This window comes from Diabrotica undecimpunctata, chromosome 3 (assembly GCF_040954645.1).
Source record: "Diabrotica undecimpunctata isolate CICGRU chromosome 3, icDiaUnde3, whole genome shotgun sequence".
NCBI lineage: Eukaryota > Metazoa > Arthropoda > Insecta > Coleoptera > Chrysomelidae > Diabrotica > Diabrotica undecimpunctata.
The window spans coordinates 151,349,131-151,367,036 of NC_092805.1; the positions used below are offsets into that span (position 1 = coordinate 151,349,131).

Sequence of the window (17,906 nt, forward strand, 5' to 3'; positions counted from 1 at the left end):
TATCTTAAAGGATCTATTTTAAAGGATTGTCATATCAGTGTTTTCCTTCTTTCGTAATTCATTATGAACACACATGTATTTGTAAATTTTGTTTTATGAAACCCTTTGATTTATTTATTGGTTAATTGATTTATTATTATAATCCATCGTGATGTATTTTGTTAATAATTGCAAACAAAAACAAATGTTGAAGTTAAGATAAAAGTATATTATCTTTTTAACCTAAACAAATATTTGGTTTACAAAAGTAAAATTTGGAAATAAAAATTGCACCCAGATTGTATGAATTTCGTTTATTTTTAAGCCATTATCTGTTTGCACATATTTGCAATGTGCAAATATCTTCTCTTTTCTTTGCGCCTTTTCAAGTCCCAAATTTAAGTCCGCCATTTGGTTTTTTTATTCGGTGAAAATGGTTCATTGTAGCACCGACTATTGCCAATTCGATACAGAATATGAAACCATTTAGTTTTTTGTTTTCGGATGGTTCGTTTCCAAGAAATAATAACACCCAAAAACAAATTGGATGAGTTTGGGCAACCATTTTCAGAGCTACTATTTTGAAAAAAAGCGAAAAAATTTTTCCCAGTAGTATAATGTATGTACTTTCACCTGTAAAAAGTTTGATTTTCAAAATCTTTTGTACTTGTAATTTATTTAAAAATCAGTTTTATCATCAGTTTGTATGTATCTGATGCTTTGTCTACACTCATTCTCGGGTGGAAAGACATATTGCAGAAAACAATTTTTTTTTATTTCGATACAATTAAACCGCATTGAGACAAAATAAAACATTTTTTTTATTATTGTAAATATCACTTTTATCTATTCAAATATCCTTTCTAAATCGTTATTATTTCCACTGTCGATTGAAGAGTTAATTAAAATGAAAGATATTGACTATCTAATTAATAATGGATGTTTTAATGCTTTTGTTATGTCAGAAACACGATCATACATTCTCTTATCTTGTAATCAACTGCGATAAACGCATACAAAACGCTGAAAACTCAACGTCGCGTGATGAAAAATATTTCTTGCGCTATATAAATGATCTTTAAAAATAGGTCAGTTTGTTCTAGATTTTAAAAATCTAGTCAATATTTTCAATGCGACATACATTACAGAAGTGTTGAAAAACAAGAATAATTTTATATTGATTTTGATAAAAATTTCCTAATCGTGGACCGATATTGACGACAACTTATCTAAAAGTGTTAAGCTTAAAATTAATTGTTCCTTATTTTTAAAAGTATGTATTGTGTAATTAGATAAATAATAAACATCTGCTGTTTTTTTTTTGGGGCCATGCATGTAGGCCTATAATCATATGTGACTTCCGCTTTTTTCTGTCGATCACTGGATCTTCTTCTATTTTCTTGGTTATTGTTTCACAATTCTTGTTTTTTGTCTGTCTTTGACTTCTTGCATAAACGCTTCATTTCTTAGTCCACTCATTTTTCTTTCTTTTTTTTTTTTAGTGTTTCAATATTATCCCTTTTATTAATATTGGCCATTCCATTTGATCTAGGTGATCCAGCCATTAAAGTCGCTCTTTTTCACTTACTTCTTGACCTTCTTTCCTTCTCTTATGTATCTTTTGTTTCGATTTTTTTTTGTACATTATATGTTTCGAAACGATATAGCAGCGTTGCTCTTAATATTATTGTATTCTATTTCTTTTGAATTTTCTACTTTGTACTTGTCTAGTCTTCTGACTAACCTATAATAATGCCTATGTTCTCTTACTTTCTTTTGATTCCCTGATATACATTCACTGCTAATTCGACTAGTTATTTTAACACTCTAATCAGCTCGTTCTTATTTCTGGTCAATATCAGCGGCATAAGCCAGACAGTGATGGCATCAGTAAACAAGTATCCAGTTCTGTTAATTTCGAGACTACTGGAGTTTTTCGAAATGTAATATGATAGATAGGTAGAACGAATGAAAGGGTATCACAAACTATGACAACCGATAAACAATTCCTAAGCGTTACTAGAATAGGTAGAATATATTTTCTAGGACAGGTTTACCGGACGGAGAGAGATATGGAGAAAACTACCGGCGTTTGAGGTGGAATTATGTGTGATTCCACGTGCTTTCAATCTTCAACTAACTTATACCGCCGGTATTCTTTGGGTTTTTAAGTGGACTGTATTATTTTTCTATGGTACGTAAAGAACACTAGTAACTTCTTCTTCTTCTTCAGTGCCTTATCCGGTCCGGATGTTGGCGATCATCAAGGCTATCATGGTTTTGTTGACTGCTCTGCTCGCCGTCGTATCTCGTAATATACGTGGTTACACAAATTTATTAGTTTCACAATCGCGGAGACAAATTTTCTTATTGCTAAACACTTGAGAGACACGCTCTGAGAATCGAATCACAAATTTTGTTATTAGCACCATGTTTCTTCTGCGAGAGTTTCTAACAGACAGCCAAGGGTTTTTCTTGGATTCTTGGGACCGTCGGTCGCCGATATCCGGAACAGGTCATTTTTAACGGGGTTTAGTAAGTACCGTTAGAGTTTATTGATGGAATGAACAGGGCATCTTGGCATACAGAGTGGAGTACAGTTAGGAACAAAGGGAAATATACTATTTTGAAAATTACAGGGTTGTAAACAAAATCAGTTTACAGCCAAGATACATCCTTATAATGCAGGTAAAGGCGATTCGTAAAGAAGAAAATGCTTCAAATGAAACATGTGTAGATGAATGATGGTCTAATTTAAAAGAAATGGAATCGTCTACTTTAATTTGTCTGTTTATGTGTCATGTAAACTGTAGATGTATTGTCGGAATACAAGGTTAGTCCTAACATAGTTCAATATCTTCCAGTAAGCTTGAATTCATAGTTTACCCAAGAGAAACAGCACTTCATTTTAACTCACTAGTCTTCCTGACGAGAGAAGAAACCTCAAAACGCCTTTAGGAGAACACTGAAACTCTAATTGGAAATCCAATCCAAGAAACTGAAATGGGAATGCATTTTTATTACTAAGAACCGCACGACAGAGAGTTATATTTTCCCTAATATTCCTAACTCATTCATAGCGTTGTAAAGACTTGGTCTTAAGACACTGTCATATGTCGATTTTAAAGCGGTGTCTTAAGACCAAGTCTTTACAACGCTATGAATGAGTTAGGAATTCCAAAAAACTCATATATTTGATAAAAGTGACAATGACGAAGATGCTATCAGCATTAAAAATTCAAAACGACTCGGCAACCCCATTTGAAATACATAGGGGGTTAAGGCAGGGAGATGCGCTGGCGTGTCAGCTTTTTAATGTCGCCTTAGGAAAAGTTGTACGAGACGCTAATTTAGATAGCAGGGGAACAAACAATATTTAATAGATCAGCCCAAATTCTAGCATATGCAGACGACGTGGACATTATAACAAGAACCAGGGCGAGAACTGCGGAAATCCTAACCGAGCTAGTAGCAGCAGCAGCAGAACGAATGGGGTTACATATAAATCAAAATAAAACCAAATTCATGGCGACTAACACAAACACAAGAGCTGGAAATGTTGACGCAGATTTAATCATCAATGACCAAAACTTCGAAGCAGTCAAAGAGTTCATATATCTAGGGACATCGTTTAACCCCAATAATAACACATCTGAGGAAATAAAAAGGCGAATAATAATTGCAAACAGGTGTTATCTTGGTCTATCAAAGTACTTAGCTAACAAACGTCTCAAAAAACTCGTATAAGGCTGTATAGAACACTGATAGTCCCCGTTCTCATATATGGATCAGAGGCATGGACGCTAACTAAAACAGATGAATCCGCTCTATCGATTTTTGAAAGAAAGGTGCTAAGCAAGATATTCAGAGCGGTCTGTGAGAACGGAATATGGAGGCGTAGATATAACTTTGAACTGCAGAATATCTACAAGCATACGTTTGGTGGTAAAGATATTACCACTATAATTAAGCGAAACCGCCTGCAGTGGGCAGGATATGTAGCCCGGGCCCCTGAATCGAACATAATAAAAAAGATTCTAACAGCGCAACCCGTGGGAATGAGAAGACGACGGGGTAGACCAAAGCTGAGGTGGATGGATGGGGTAACACAAGATGCCGGAAGATCGGAGTCGGCAACTGGAAAATGCAAGCAAAGAACAGAACAGAATGGCGTAAAAAGCTTGAGAAGGTCGAGGCCCTCTAAGGGCTGTGCAGTGGCGCACCGAGGGGGGGGGGTTTTGGGGGTTAAAACCCCCCCCAGGACCTTATTCCGACACTGCTACTTACACATTTTAAGGACTCAAAATGGAGGTAACATCATAAAAAAAATTTTGCTGACCAACCAAAACCCCCCCCAGAGGCAAATTCTAGGTGCGCTACTGGGCTGTAGCACCAAGATGGTGATGATGAATAGTGACTTACAAGCCTTTTTGGATTCATATTTTACAATTCTATTGAATTAGGTACTTGCAGTTATAGCGTACGTTGTTCATATTTAATGAAGAACGATTTTTCAAATACCATCCTGTAATAAGAAGAGAGCATCTAAAGAAGAAGAAACAGAAGCAGAATGGTAGAACAGAATAATTACAATAGAATGGTGGAAAAGTTAATTATGATAAGGTTGCAGACGGTTGCGCGAAGGATGTAATTTCCTGTCGGGTCACCGGACTTATCACATCGCCGAAACGATTGGAAGATCGGAATTCTTTCAGTGGCGTATTGGCTAAGTGTTAATTACTGCTAAGGACTCGTTTTTGTTAGTTGTTATTCTGATGGAATTACGCTCATTATGGTTTCATTACCGCTTTTTATTGTATAATTCCGATAAACGTTATTTTAAAAGATGTGCAACGAAAATTCGCCGCATTTGTAGTTTGCGGTACTATTTCAAAAAAATAATTGTAAACAATGATAATATACAATCGTACTAGAAAATGCGGAAATATGATCATTATCAGTTTTGAACTTATCCCTATGGTGGATCAGATTTCTTAATTACATTTCGCCATCAAAATAGCTACAATGTCTTTGACGGCTTTCGCCTAATGTGTTTAGATTTTTTGATTTATTTGTTTTTTCAAGTCTTGTCTAAATGTTAAATTCGACAGTAAAATAAACTATTACTTTTATTGGACAAATAATCATTCTGGAACGATCTATAATTTATGTTCATATCAGTACAGAAACTGCAATGACCAAGCTGCCGAAAGTAATACTGAAAAGTAATACTGAAAAAGAAAAACTGGTTAATTCTTTTTATCACTGAAATATCGTAAATAATTCATAACTGGTCCCTTTAAACATATGTTTGACAATTATTTTTTCCAGTTCTAATTGACGTAACTACTAAAATGTATTACAACACTACCATTTGTGGTATGTTCGTGGTTAGATGTCATTACTCATGTTTATTATTAACACTAGAAAGTAATTAGTGCCACTTTATGTGGGATTGCATGTCTTTGATAAATATTTTGATTTTTAGGTGGTTTGTTCTAATTGAAACTGGCTTGTATCGGTTCTAATGGGTATATTTACGAGGGTAACTGGATTCGTTTCTTAAAATTTATTATCAAATTAATGAATTAGATAAAATATCTTCATATCGGAAAAGTATTTTTGTGGGAGTGTCTTAGACGTTGAGTTCCTTCAACTCAAAGGTATCAGATAGTTCTAAAATTCAAAAGTAAATAATTAAACTTTCAGATAAGGAAAAATTGACTTATTATTAAGGAAAAATGCTTTTGGTCAGAGAACGTAAAATATTGCATACACCATTTAGTAAAAAGCTAGCAGGAAAAAGTATTATAGATAGAAAACATCGTTGAGAATACTTAGAAACTAATGCTAATGTAATATAGAATGTTTCATATAAAAATGATGCACGTCATTTAAGATTTACGACATCAGAACCCCACAGCGTTGCCAAAACATCTGAATAGTTAATGAGTGAGAAATTTTTAACATGTCAACTATTTGTCAAACTACTATATTAACAGTAAATACACTTAGTTTTAAGATTACTGCAACACACTAAAATACTTAAGAAAACATTTTAATACAAAATTATATATTCTAAATTTTAAACTTACCTCTTTTAGAGCATTAGTAGTAAAAACGTCGCGCCATTTTTTCTTGTTCAAAATAATCTATCTTATTTGAAAGCTTTTTACACACTATTTAGTTGTTTTGGCATAGCACAATCATAATACACAACAATAATTAGTTTTTAAAGCTATTAATCTATATTTAATATGCATTTATAAATACAATTTATTAATATATAATATATTATGATCAAATTGTGTAAGAAATCAAAACATATACAAAATTCTCACTCTAAAAAAGCGGCAACATTTTAAACAGTTTTGCCACACGCTGAACTGTCATTAAAATTTGAATTATTTCCGTATTAGTTGCGTACAATTGTCTAATCTATTTAATTAAAATTATTATTTTGTGGAATATTAGACTTAAAAGAGTTATTTCATAAAATTTATATTAATAGTAACATATGTTTTTTGTTATTTAACACTTACACTGCCACCATAGTGAGAAAAAGAGGGTCCTTCTGGCCGTAAATATTTTCCCCTCTATATACACACACAATTAAAAACTAAGCATATATTTACACGTTTCTTTTCAAAAAAACGTTAATTTGCGTTTGTTAGAGATGAGAATCACCATATGATTCACGCGGCCTTGTTGGCTGATATCGTTTATTACAGCCGTGCGCATCATATGCCGATTCACACAAAAACAAGTCCATATAATTCAGGCGGTCTTGTTATCTAATATCGTTTATTACAATTTTATGCCCATTCCCACAAGATGAGTCATTTCTTGCAAAAATGCAATTTCGCAAATTTCGCTATAAATGGATATTATTCATTTCCAAGCGTTAGCCCGTAGGTGTTAGTCGATTTCTCTGAGTATTTTGTGTAAATCTTTCAGATGAAGATAATGAACCATTTGAAGATTCTGATGATGAGTTTCTCCCTAGTAATTCTGATAGTTCTTTAGATAATGAACCAATTAAAAAAAAAGTAAAATTAATAAATCAACCAAGTACTTCTGGCACATCAAGAAATATATCTGATAGTGTAATGGAAACAATAAATAATGTTATTGAAAACAATTTAGAAGAAAGTGAAGATGAGGATAAAGAAAGTGAACACATTGATAATAGTGCGAATTTATCGTGGAAAGACGTGAGTGGACAGTATATGAAATTATTTGATTTCACTGAAATAGATGTTGGTGTAAAAGCAGAACTACACGGTGATTATTTTGATAAAGTTCCTTTAAATTTTTATGAGTTATTTCTTACTGACGAGGTATTGGAAATAATGGTGACGGAAACAAGCAGGTATGCAAATCAGCTAAAAAGTACTGTAAAATTACCCCATGCCAGAATTTCTGAATGGCGTGATACAAATGTTGAGGAAATAAAATGTTTTATTGGGATCTTGATTTGGATGGGCTTATGTCGTTTTCCTACAATTGAAAGTTATTGGTCTAAAAGTAGTCTGTACGATAATAAAATGAAACATTTGATGCCTTGCAACCGTTTCCAATTATTACTCAAGACATGGCATTTTCATAACAACGAAATAGTAACAGATGATAAATTACAAAAAATTTCTCCTTTGACAAACCTGTTGATAAAAAATTTTCAAAAACATGTTGTTCCCAAAGAGAATATATGTATAGACGAATCATTAATACCATTTAGAGGACGGTTGAGTTTTCGGCAATATATTAGTAATAAAAGACATACATTTGGTATAAAACTGTACAAATTATGCATTGAAAAAGGATACACCTATAACTTCCAAATTTATTGTGGCAAGGATAAACTACCAAATCAATCGTCCTATGAAAATGTAGTACTGACTTTGTCTAATAACCTACTGGATAAGGGAGGTACAATTTATACAGATAATTATTACACCAGTATTTCTCTAGCCCATAAATTACAGAACAGAAACACTCATTTAGTTGGAACTCTAAGAATCAACCGAAAATTAAATCCCAAACATATAATTGATACAGAATTGCAAAAAGGACAAACAGTTGCAGCTGAAAGTAATACAGGAGTGGTGATTCAAAAATGGAAAGACAAACGCGATGTTTATACTCTAAGTACAAAACACACTGCCGAACTCACAGAAGACAGCCAAAAGCCAAAAGTTGTAACTGACTACAATAAACATAAAATATACATCGATATGTCTGACCAAATGAAAACATACAACACCTCATTGAGAAAGGGAGTAAAGTGGTATAGATAGTTAGCAATTGAACTGCTTGTGGGTACTACGTTAGTAAATTCGTATATATTACACCAAGAAGTTTTAAATGAGAAAATGACTATAACAAAATTCAAAGAGAACCTTGTAGTAAGCCTAGTAAAGTCCATTCAACAAAACCCTAATCCTAACGACAGTCATTTGTTGGAAGACGTAGGTTCCAGTAATCGTCGAAGGTGTGTTGTTTGTTATGCTTCTCATGGCAGTGAAAGTGTTAATCAATATAATTCTAAAATTTCCAATATAATGATGATTACATTTTTCTGATTAATATACCATGTTGACGCCTATAAAATATCGATATCGAGCAGTTCCGTATGGGTTTCGTATTATTAGCTGCGTTAGGAAAATTTGAACTCTAAGGTTGACTTTCTGGAAATTGATGGTGATGTCACTTTATATAAATTGTGACGTGCAACGTTTTTGCTTTGAAAACTGGTATAGTAATAATTCATCTAGTGTTTATTTTTGCATCTACAAATTCCGGGTTTCGATAAAAAATCTCTTGTCTGCACAACAAGCAATAGTCGGATTATTACTTTGAGATTTAGGAAGTTCAGAACAGAGACATTTATAAACATTTTTAGCATGCGTTTGGAATGGTCAGATAGGTACCGAAAATCGCCGCTAACTGAAATTCTTATGACATTCAACCCATGTAAAACAAAAATTTATTTATTTAATTTTTTTACTCTTAGGTTATCTTTCTTTTATTGAAACATTCCACGTCCTACTATCCCGGACATTTCCATTTACATAGATGCTCATTATAACGATTTTCCCGGCACTAACCTCCTGATTATAACCTCTTAGCATTTCACATCAGTTTTTCTAATGTGAATAAATAAAATATAATCACGTAAATAGTATATTACGGTCGATCGGGAAATATATTTCAACGTTCGTGACATACTTTTCTACGATTAATTGAATAATTTAACCGTGACTCATACGGAGGAGGACACGATTACCTAAATTTGGCCGCTTTGTTTAATGAGACAGTTCTAGGAATAGTAATGTGTTAAATATTAAAATTTGCAGCAGCGCCAGATACATTTAGGTCTTCCTTTTAAGGAAGTCCTCAAAATTGTGTCATGGCAATTGTTGCAAAAACGCATCGCATAACTAATAACACTTCAATGTATTAGCAGATGCATTTGTAATTTCTAAGAAATGTTTAAAGTAGAACTAATAATTATCGTAATTTTATCGTTTTTTTAGTGGTGTTTATAAATGGGTACAAATCCAAAGCCAGCTCGTGATGAATACTCACGTCTTTGAATTCATATGGTTATAATTTCAGACTTACACTCGAAGAGGATATGCCTCTTGTGGCTTACGCAGATGGTTCACACTTTGAGCTTCCAGAGCCTACTGAGCTAATGAATGAAGATTCTGTAGATGTAATATATTCTATATTGTACGGAACTGGATGTTAAGCATTTAAAAAAAATAGGAACGAAGAATGCATGTGGTATAATTGAAAGCTGAAAGATGGATGAGTTTAGTGACAAAAAATCATAAAATTAAGAATGAGTATATTAGAGGACATATTCTGAACATTCTAACATTGATAGAGAAATGCAAGGAAGTCAATTTCTGATTCAGTTACAATTCTATCACAAGGCCTTTCTTTCAGTTGAACTGTGGGTCGTATTTGAAGCAATGGATAAAGCAAGGATAGACACGAGATGTAAATCTCAAAACAAAAGTGTTCAATTCTTGCATCCTTCCAGCGATGGCATACGGTCTAGAGATAATTACGTTGACCACAAAAGTCGCTAACAAAATGGGAGTAATACAGCATGTAGTGGAACGACTTATGCTGGGAATAGCTTTAAAAGATCGCGTCAGCAATGAAGAAATACGTAGAAGAAAAAAGTAAAGGGCGTAATATAACGCGCTGCTTCATTGAAGTGGTGATTCATGTTGGCAGACAAGATGATACCAGATTGACTAAAAGCCTCGTACAGTGGAGGACTAAGTTACATAAGAGAGGGGGTAAAAGGCGGAAAAAGAAATCAATGACATCAGGTAGTAAGGGCAAATTAAAATGGAAATCCAAGAGGCGGCTTCCATCGAGAAGTGGACAGTCAAGGGCTATTGAAAGAAGATGTTAGGATAAGTCTAGATGTGGCACCAATTGATGGTCGGTTCGGGCATTGAACGTCGAGACGTTAATCACCAAGTACAAAGAATTGCTGATTTGCAGGTTACTAGGAGGAGTAGGAAAGGAAGACCTGTGGGAGACGCTTAGACAGGAGATGACAGTAAAGAGGATTGATATTGGTATGACCCAAGATAGAAACTTATACAGAAATGTAATTAGGGGTTGTCTCCGTATAAGGGATAAATGCAAAGAGAATGGTTGATGATTAAAAAGATAAATAAATTCTTGAAAAATACGTGATAAATGGTAATTGCCATTTAGTTCAATTTTTAATTATACTATTGGTATATATGTCAAAAAAATGTTGGTATTCCCTTCTTAAATTCGTGTAAATCGTTAAGTAGATAATCTTTACCACAATTCTAAAATTCCAAACCATAAATTTTCCTTTATGTAAATTCGTAAAATTAGTTTAAGGATACTAGTATGAGGTGAATGTGGTTAGACGATATAAAAGGAGACGATATAAAAAGGAAAATTACGTAATGTTAGTAATGTATTTTAAGAATAAATGTTTAAAAATAATATGTAACTAGATTGATACATATATAATTTCTGAATCATATGTGTAGAATTCACAAGTTTGTTTTACATAACGGTTATTACTGTAGTTAACCAACGTTATACCTACTTTGAAAATTATGGAGGTCTATGCCCTGACATAAGATCACGAAGATGAGGAAGTAGAGCAATCCTACGAGGAAATTAATGAATCAGTGATGAGAAAAAAAGCAAGGTATGTATTTTTAATGGGCGATTTCAATACAAAAATAGGGAAAAACGAAAATGAAACTTTAATAGACCCTACGAATTAGTAGGAAAGAGTAACACAGGAGAAATACTAGTAAATAGTGCAATACAAAACAACTACGTTGTTAAAGAAAAAAAATAGAAAAGAGGAAATGCAATATTACATATTTGGGAACTGTCATAGCGGACCAACTAGATCCAGACATAGAGGTAAAACGCAGAATAGCAATGACCAAAACTAATTTTATGAAAATGAATACATTTCTTGTCAATAATCATCTCAGTTTCGAACTAAAACAAGGAATGGTTAAGTGCTATATTTATATGGACTGTACTTTTGTATGGAGCAGAAGTGTGGACAATAAAAGTATCAAGCATGAACAGAATTGAAGCATTGCAAATGTGGATTCATGTACGGATGCTGAAGATGCCTTGGACAGCAAGAAAAACTAACGAGGAAGTACTAAGGAGGGTCAACAAAGATAGAGAATTGTTAAATTGTGTTAAAACTCCGGAAAATGTCTTATCTTGGCATATAGCGAAGGAAAATCGATATAGAACACTACAACTGATCCTTAAAAGTACAATAGAAGGCCGTAGAGGGGTAGTAAGAAAACAGGTTTCTTTGTTAAACATTCGCGAATGGACTCAGATATCAAATGTAGGATAATTATTCGATGTGGCAGAAGAACGAGGAACGATTCGCAATGGTGATTCTGATATGGCACGTGAAGAAGAAGATTCATCACGAATCCATAGTAATCATTAGTGCCTTAAACAACAATAAGCAGTTGCCTTAAACGACAAGGAGATTAAATCTCACCCAAACTTTTTACTTTAGCCTTAGAAGATATGTTTCGAACTTTAGAAGGGGAATATAAAGGAGTGACGATAACCTGAACTACCTGAGATTTGCCGATAATGTTGCAAATATAAAATAAGCAAAAGACAGAGAAGAATTGCAGGCAATGTCATTAGACCTAAAGACTAAATATCTAATAAACGAATCTGTAGATATAACTGAGCATTTAACTCTTGACAATAATAATATAGACAAGGTTAAGTCCTATGTATGCTCAGAACAAAAAATCGAACGGTCAAAGCTTAACTTACAGGCTATTATAGATGTTCCTTAGCATGGGTAGCATTTTGAATATTACAAGCAGGCTTCAAATCAAAGTTACCAAATATTTTAAAGGCCAAAACTTTCGAAAAGTATGTATTACCGGTCCTGACATATGGAACTAAAACATGGGCTTTTAGCAACAACATAGTCCATAAACTTTAAGTGACTCAGAGAACTATGGAACGGAGAATGCTCAACATTAAGCTCAGCGATTGCGCATATCTAATGAAGAAATAAGAAACCTATCAAAAGTAATAGATATAATCCAAAATATTACTATCTTAAAATGAAACTGGGCAGGACACATAGTAAGAATGAAAGACAACCGTTGGACAAAGCGAATTGTTGAATGGCGACAAAGAGCAAATGAGAAAAGTATAGGTAGACCTCGAACCAGATGGACTGATGGCATCAACGAACAGCTGGTCACGAATAGATGCAACAAACAAGAGAAATTAATGGACACACCGAAGGGAGACTTGCGTCCCACAATGGATGAAATAGCTTTTAATGATGATGACTGTCGTAACTATTGTTCAACAACGTTTATGTTAGGGATTTTTATTTATTGATGGCTTGCGCAGTAAGTGCTATGTGGCAATGTAATAATAATATAATAATATATCTATATTTCCATTTAAATCAAACAATTAAGTAAACGATTTTTGGATGGTATAATTTAAAATGCCAGCACAACCATTCCTAAGAGCAAACGAAGAAAATAAATTGCAGGAACTGGATTTATGAACATTCTGCCAGATACTCTCTCGATATTGGATATGTCGCAGAATGCTACGCGTAAGACAAGCAATACCTGATCGCAACTTGAAACCCAACAATGAAAATAATAAAAGATTGTGATTTTTGAGACATAAAAATGAGACATGAGGAATATAAGCAGCTGCAGTAGATAATGAAATGGAAGATACATGAAAGAAGAGACGTAGGTAGAAAAAAAGAAGTCGTGGATCAGACCAATTTAAAGAATATACCAAGATTATCAGTCGTTGGTCCAACTGTAGAATTTTTTTTTTTCAAAAACTCAAAATAAGTTAGGGTTCAACTGGATTTTAGTTTAAGGAATGGTAATTTTAATTTTACAATCGGGTTGGGTTTGGGGTTCAACTGAATTTCACAATTTAAGAAACAGTAATTTTAATTTTGAAATCTGTAGAAAGAAAAAAGAAAAAAACTGTATTTAATTTAAAAAGAATTTTATTTTTAAGTTAAAAAGCTGAAATTTTTAAAGGACGAGAAGACCCGATAGAGTTTAATAAATTTAATAATACACTCGCGATCATAAAATCCGGGTCACCTTGAAAATCACCAATATTTCATTTTTAACGAGCTTTATCGTAAATAATAATAACACAAATACAAACTAATGCATGTTTCTGAGAATTGTTGCGGTTTCCTTTGTAACAAAGAATTCCGATAGTGCCGATTTTGCGGTAAAGTGCACACTTCCCAAAATGAACGCTACCTGTAACTCCGCTTGTTTTAAATGTCTCGTTTGTACTTCGACTTTCTGTTCAAATGCAACGGACAAACGTTTATTATTACCACCATTAGTGCTTACTAGTGCCATTAGTGTTTATTTTTTGACAAAAATGCCTTTGACTTATTGAAACGGCACAAATTGTTGCACTTGTGGAAGACGGTCACACTCAACGGCAAGTCGCAAAAACTGTTGGCGTAAGCCTTTCTACGGTTCAACGAGTGCTTCAACGCTTTCAGGAGGCAAGTTTGCTAACCAGGCGACCTGGCTCTGGACGAAGAAGAACGACCAAGGCACTAGATGACCGTTTCCTTGTGTTTCAGGCTTTACGAAACCGGACCTCAACTGCGGTTATGCATCAAAATCGTCTAGAGGAAGTACGAAATCGCAATTTTAGTGTTGCAACAGTCACAAGAAGACTTCGTTCTTCTTGACTATCTTCTCGGGTAATGGCTAGAGGACCGCAACTTCGCCGGGTGCCTTGAGTTGCACGACTAGCTATTGCTCGACAATACGCGCATTGGGGAATTAATGATTGTAGCAAAGTGTTATTCTCAGATGAATCCCGTTTCTGCCTAACTGGATCCGATGGACGTGTAAGAGTTTGGAGGAGAACCGGTGAACGATTTTCACAAGCTTGCATTGCTCCAAGAATGCCATTTGGTGGAGGCTCAGTCATGGTTGGGGAGGTATATCTTCCGACTTCCACACAGAATTACCCTTCACCGAAAATGGGTCCCTAACTGCACGAAGGTACATTACGGAGATTCCGGAAGAACATGTTATGCCCAACATGGCAAGGCTTGGAGAAAACGCCGTTTTTATGCAGGACAACGTGTGACCGCACGTTGCCAGGATCAGTATGTAATACTTGGACGAAGTTGGAATTACGATCATCGAACATCTCTGGGACGATTTGAAAAAACGTATTCAAACCCATACACCTCCTCCTAACAACGCACAGGAGCTTAAGGATCTGTTAGTGAGAGAGTGGAATAACATACCACAACATGTAATCCGGAGAAAAATTGAGAGTATGCCACGTCGTCTGCAAGAGGTTATTAGAGCAAGGGGAGGCAATACACGATATTGGTCATTGAAATTTCACTGATTTTTTACCACGTTCTGTATTTTCCTTTTTTTTTTCGTATGTCTGTTTTATCAACAATTTGATTTGTTTTCTGTTTTTTTCAATAAAAACGATAAAAAAACATTTTTTTTTTCTTTCAAAACAAACATTGATGACAAATAAAAAATACATTACCCTAAAAAAAAGGTTATTACTTCACCAGAGGCAAAAATATTTAAGAAACTTGAAATTTTCAAGATGACCCGGATTTTATGATCGCGAGTGTATATTTTTTAGTATTGGAATTTATTTATATCATAAATTTATTTGGTTGGGGTTATACATATATTCATTATTTTAGAATTTAAAATAGCTAAATAATTAAAAATGTTGTTCCAATATCTTGCTATATTTTCTTTTATTATTATCTTATTCTTTTTTTTTTGTTTCTAGGATGACTTGGAAGCTAAATTCACCGAAGCTGGAGGCAACTTGGTAGTTCTCGACTTCTCGGCTGCCTGGTGCGGTCCTTGTAAAATGATTAGCCCCAAATTGGACGAATTAGCTGTCGAATACCCCAACGTCATTATCGTCAAAGTATGTATAGTATTTAAATATATAGTATGTAAGCATGTCTATATTTTTAATATCATTCTGTCATTGTTCTGTCAATATAAAAATATCAAATATTAAATAAGATAAATTGAATAAAAAATAACATTGAAAACTTGATAAAATGTGCCATAACATCAACGGAATAATTGACATCATTATATTCATCCATGACAATATCCATTTCGTGCATTTGCTAAAATTTTACAATCATTATCAGTAATACGAGAACTGTTTAATTAACAATTGCAATATATTTGATTACTTAGGAAGTTAATATATAAAATATTATTTACATGTTTACTGACAGAGATTATTCGTATCATGGAAGCGATTGCCGCTACTTGATTAAAATTTTAAAAATAATTCACATTACATGAGATAAGCATAATTTTTAATGTAATTAAATTGTTATATTGTTAGTAAATTCAGATTTTTTTATAATCAACAACAAAAGTTACTCTTTGGTAAACTGATGGATTTAAAATAGAAAAAGGCTTGGGAGAAATGCACGAGATTATCAAATTGCCTGGAAATATTCCTTCCATATTTCGGCAAAAGTACACTCCATACGTACACTCCGCTTTAGAGCTTTTAAATATTCAAATATACTCAGTGACATTAGAAGTATTACACCCAGAAGGAATAATTTCTTGAAGATATTTTTTTGGCAATATGGTAGATACAACAAGAATGATATATATATATATATATATATATATATATATATATATATATATATATATATATATATATATATATATATATATATATATATATATATATATATATATTTAGGGATTCTACAGTATTCACTGCCTTCCCTCGCTCAACCGTTTCCATCTCTCTCTGTTCTCAACAAGAATGAAACAATAAAAAATATTAAATAAAAAAAATTAATGTGTTTAGCGACCGTTTACCTGAATACACTCCTTCTTCTTCTTCATGTGCCATCTCCTCTAAGAAGGTTGGCAACCATCATGACAATTCGCACTTTCGATACCGCTGCTCTAAAGAGGTCAGCAGAAGTGCAGTTAAACCAAGCTCTCAAATTGTTTTACCAGGAGATGCGTCTTCTTCCGCGACTCCTTCTACCCTGTATTCTTCCTTGTATTATTAATTGCAGCAAGTTATAACGCTCGCCCCTCATGAAATGTCCCAGATATTGCAGTTTTCTGACTTTAATTGTATTTAAAATCTCTTTATCTTTTCCCATTTTTCTCAACACCTCGACATTCGTGACTCTATCCACCCAACTTATTCTTAATATCCTTCTGTCGGCCCATAACTCGAATGCTTCTAATCTGCCCGAAACATCTTTCTTTAATGTCCAAGCCTCCAACCTATAAAATAATACGGAGAACACGTAGCATCTCAGAAGTCTTATCTTTAAGGAAATTGAAATGTCCCTGCTGCAGAGTACTTTTTTCAGTTTGTTGGAAAAATTTCTTGCTTGTCCTATTCTTGCCTTAATCTCTTCTGTGAACTTATTATTTTCGTTAATTATTGTACCCAGATATTTATATTTTTCAACTTTTTTAATTTGTTCTCCATGTATTGTTGTTTTCTTGGCGCTGTTGGTCTTTTGTAATTACCATAAATTGTCTTTTTTGTGTTTAGGGGCAGTCCGTTTTCTGCACTGACTTCTACCACTTTGTCAACCATTTGTTGTAAATCCTCAAGACATTCCGCTAATAAAATAGTGTCGTCGGCAAACCGTATATTATTGATTGGTCGGCCATTTTCTTTTATTCCCATAGTTAGTTCTTCTAGTGCTTCCTGGATTATTTCCTCTGAATACATATTGAACAAAGTAGGAGACAGGACACAGCCCTGCCTGACGCCCCTCTCAATCTGTATTTCATTTGAAAAGACGTTGTTCTCTTTTACCACAGCGATCTGATTATAATAGATAGCTCTAATGATCCTGATGTCTCTCATATCTAAGTTTTTCTTTTCGAGTAATTCGATAAGACGGTTATGTCTGACCTTATCGAAGGCTTTGTTGTAATCCAAGAAACACATATATACTGGCTGATTAACATCCATGCACCTTTGCACAAGTACATTTACAGCGAACAAGGGCTTCCCTCGTTCCCAGTGCATTTCTAAATCCAAATGTGTGTCACTTATGTCCTGCTCAAGTTTTTTGTGTATTCTCCGGTGTATAATTTTTAAAAATATTTTAAGCGTACGGCTCATTAAACTTATTATCCGGTGGTCTTGGCATTCTTTTGCATTTGGTTTTTTTGGTAATGTTATGAATGTTGACATCAGCCAATCTCTGGGAATGATTCCTGTACTCCTGTACACGTCTAAGTATTGATAAAATGAGATGATCGATGTCTCCTTGTGGCATCTCCTTTAACAACTTTAACTTAATGTTT

The 17,906-nt window shown here is 33.8% G+C and overlaps 2 protein-coding genes across 2 annotated transcripts in view; one reads left to right on the forward strand and one right to left on the reverse strand.

Annotated features, from left to right (window-relative positions):
• LOC140437569 (myrosinase 1-like) overlaps positions 1 to 17,906 on the reverse strand; it is a 370,048-nt gene that overhangs the window by 340,201 nt on the left and 11,941 nt on the right. The window lies entirely within an intron of this gene.
• The window catches only part of Trx2 (Thioredoxin 2), a 45,964-nt gene that overhangs the window by 22,049 nt on the left and 6,009 nt on the right, over positions 1 to 17,906 (forward strand). The window contains exon 2 of the mRNA XM_072527169.1: positions 15,361 to 15,504. Within this exon, the coding sequence (XP_072383270.1) occupies positions 15,361 to 15,504 (144 nt within the window). The remainder of the gene's footprint in view (positions 1 to 15,360; positions 15,505 to 17,906) is intronic.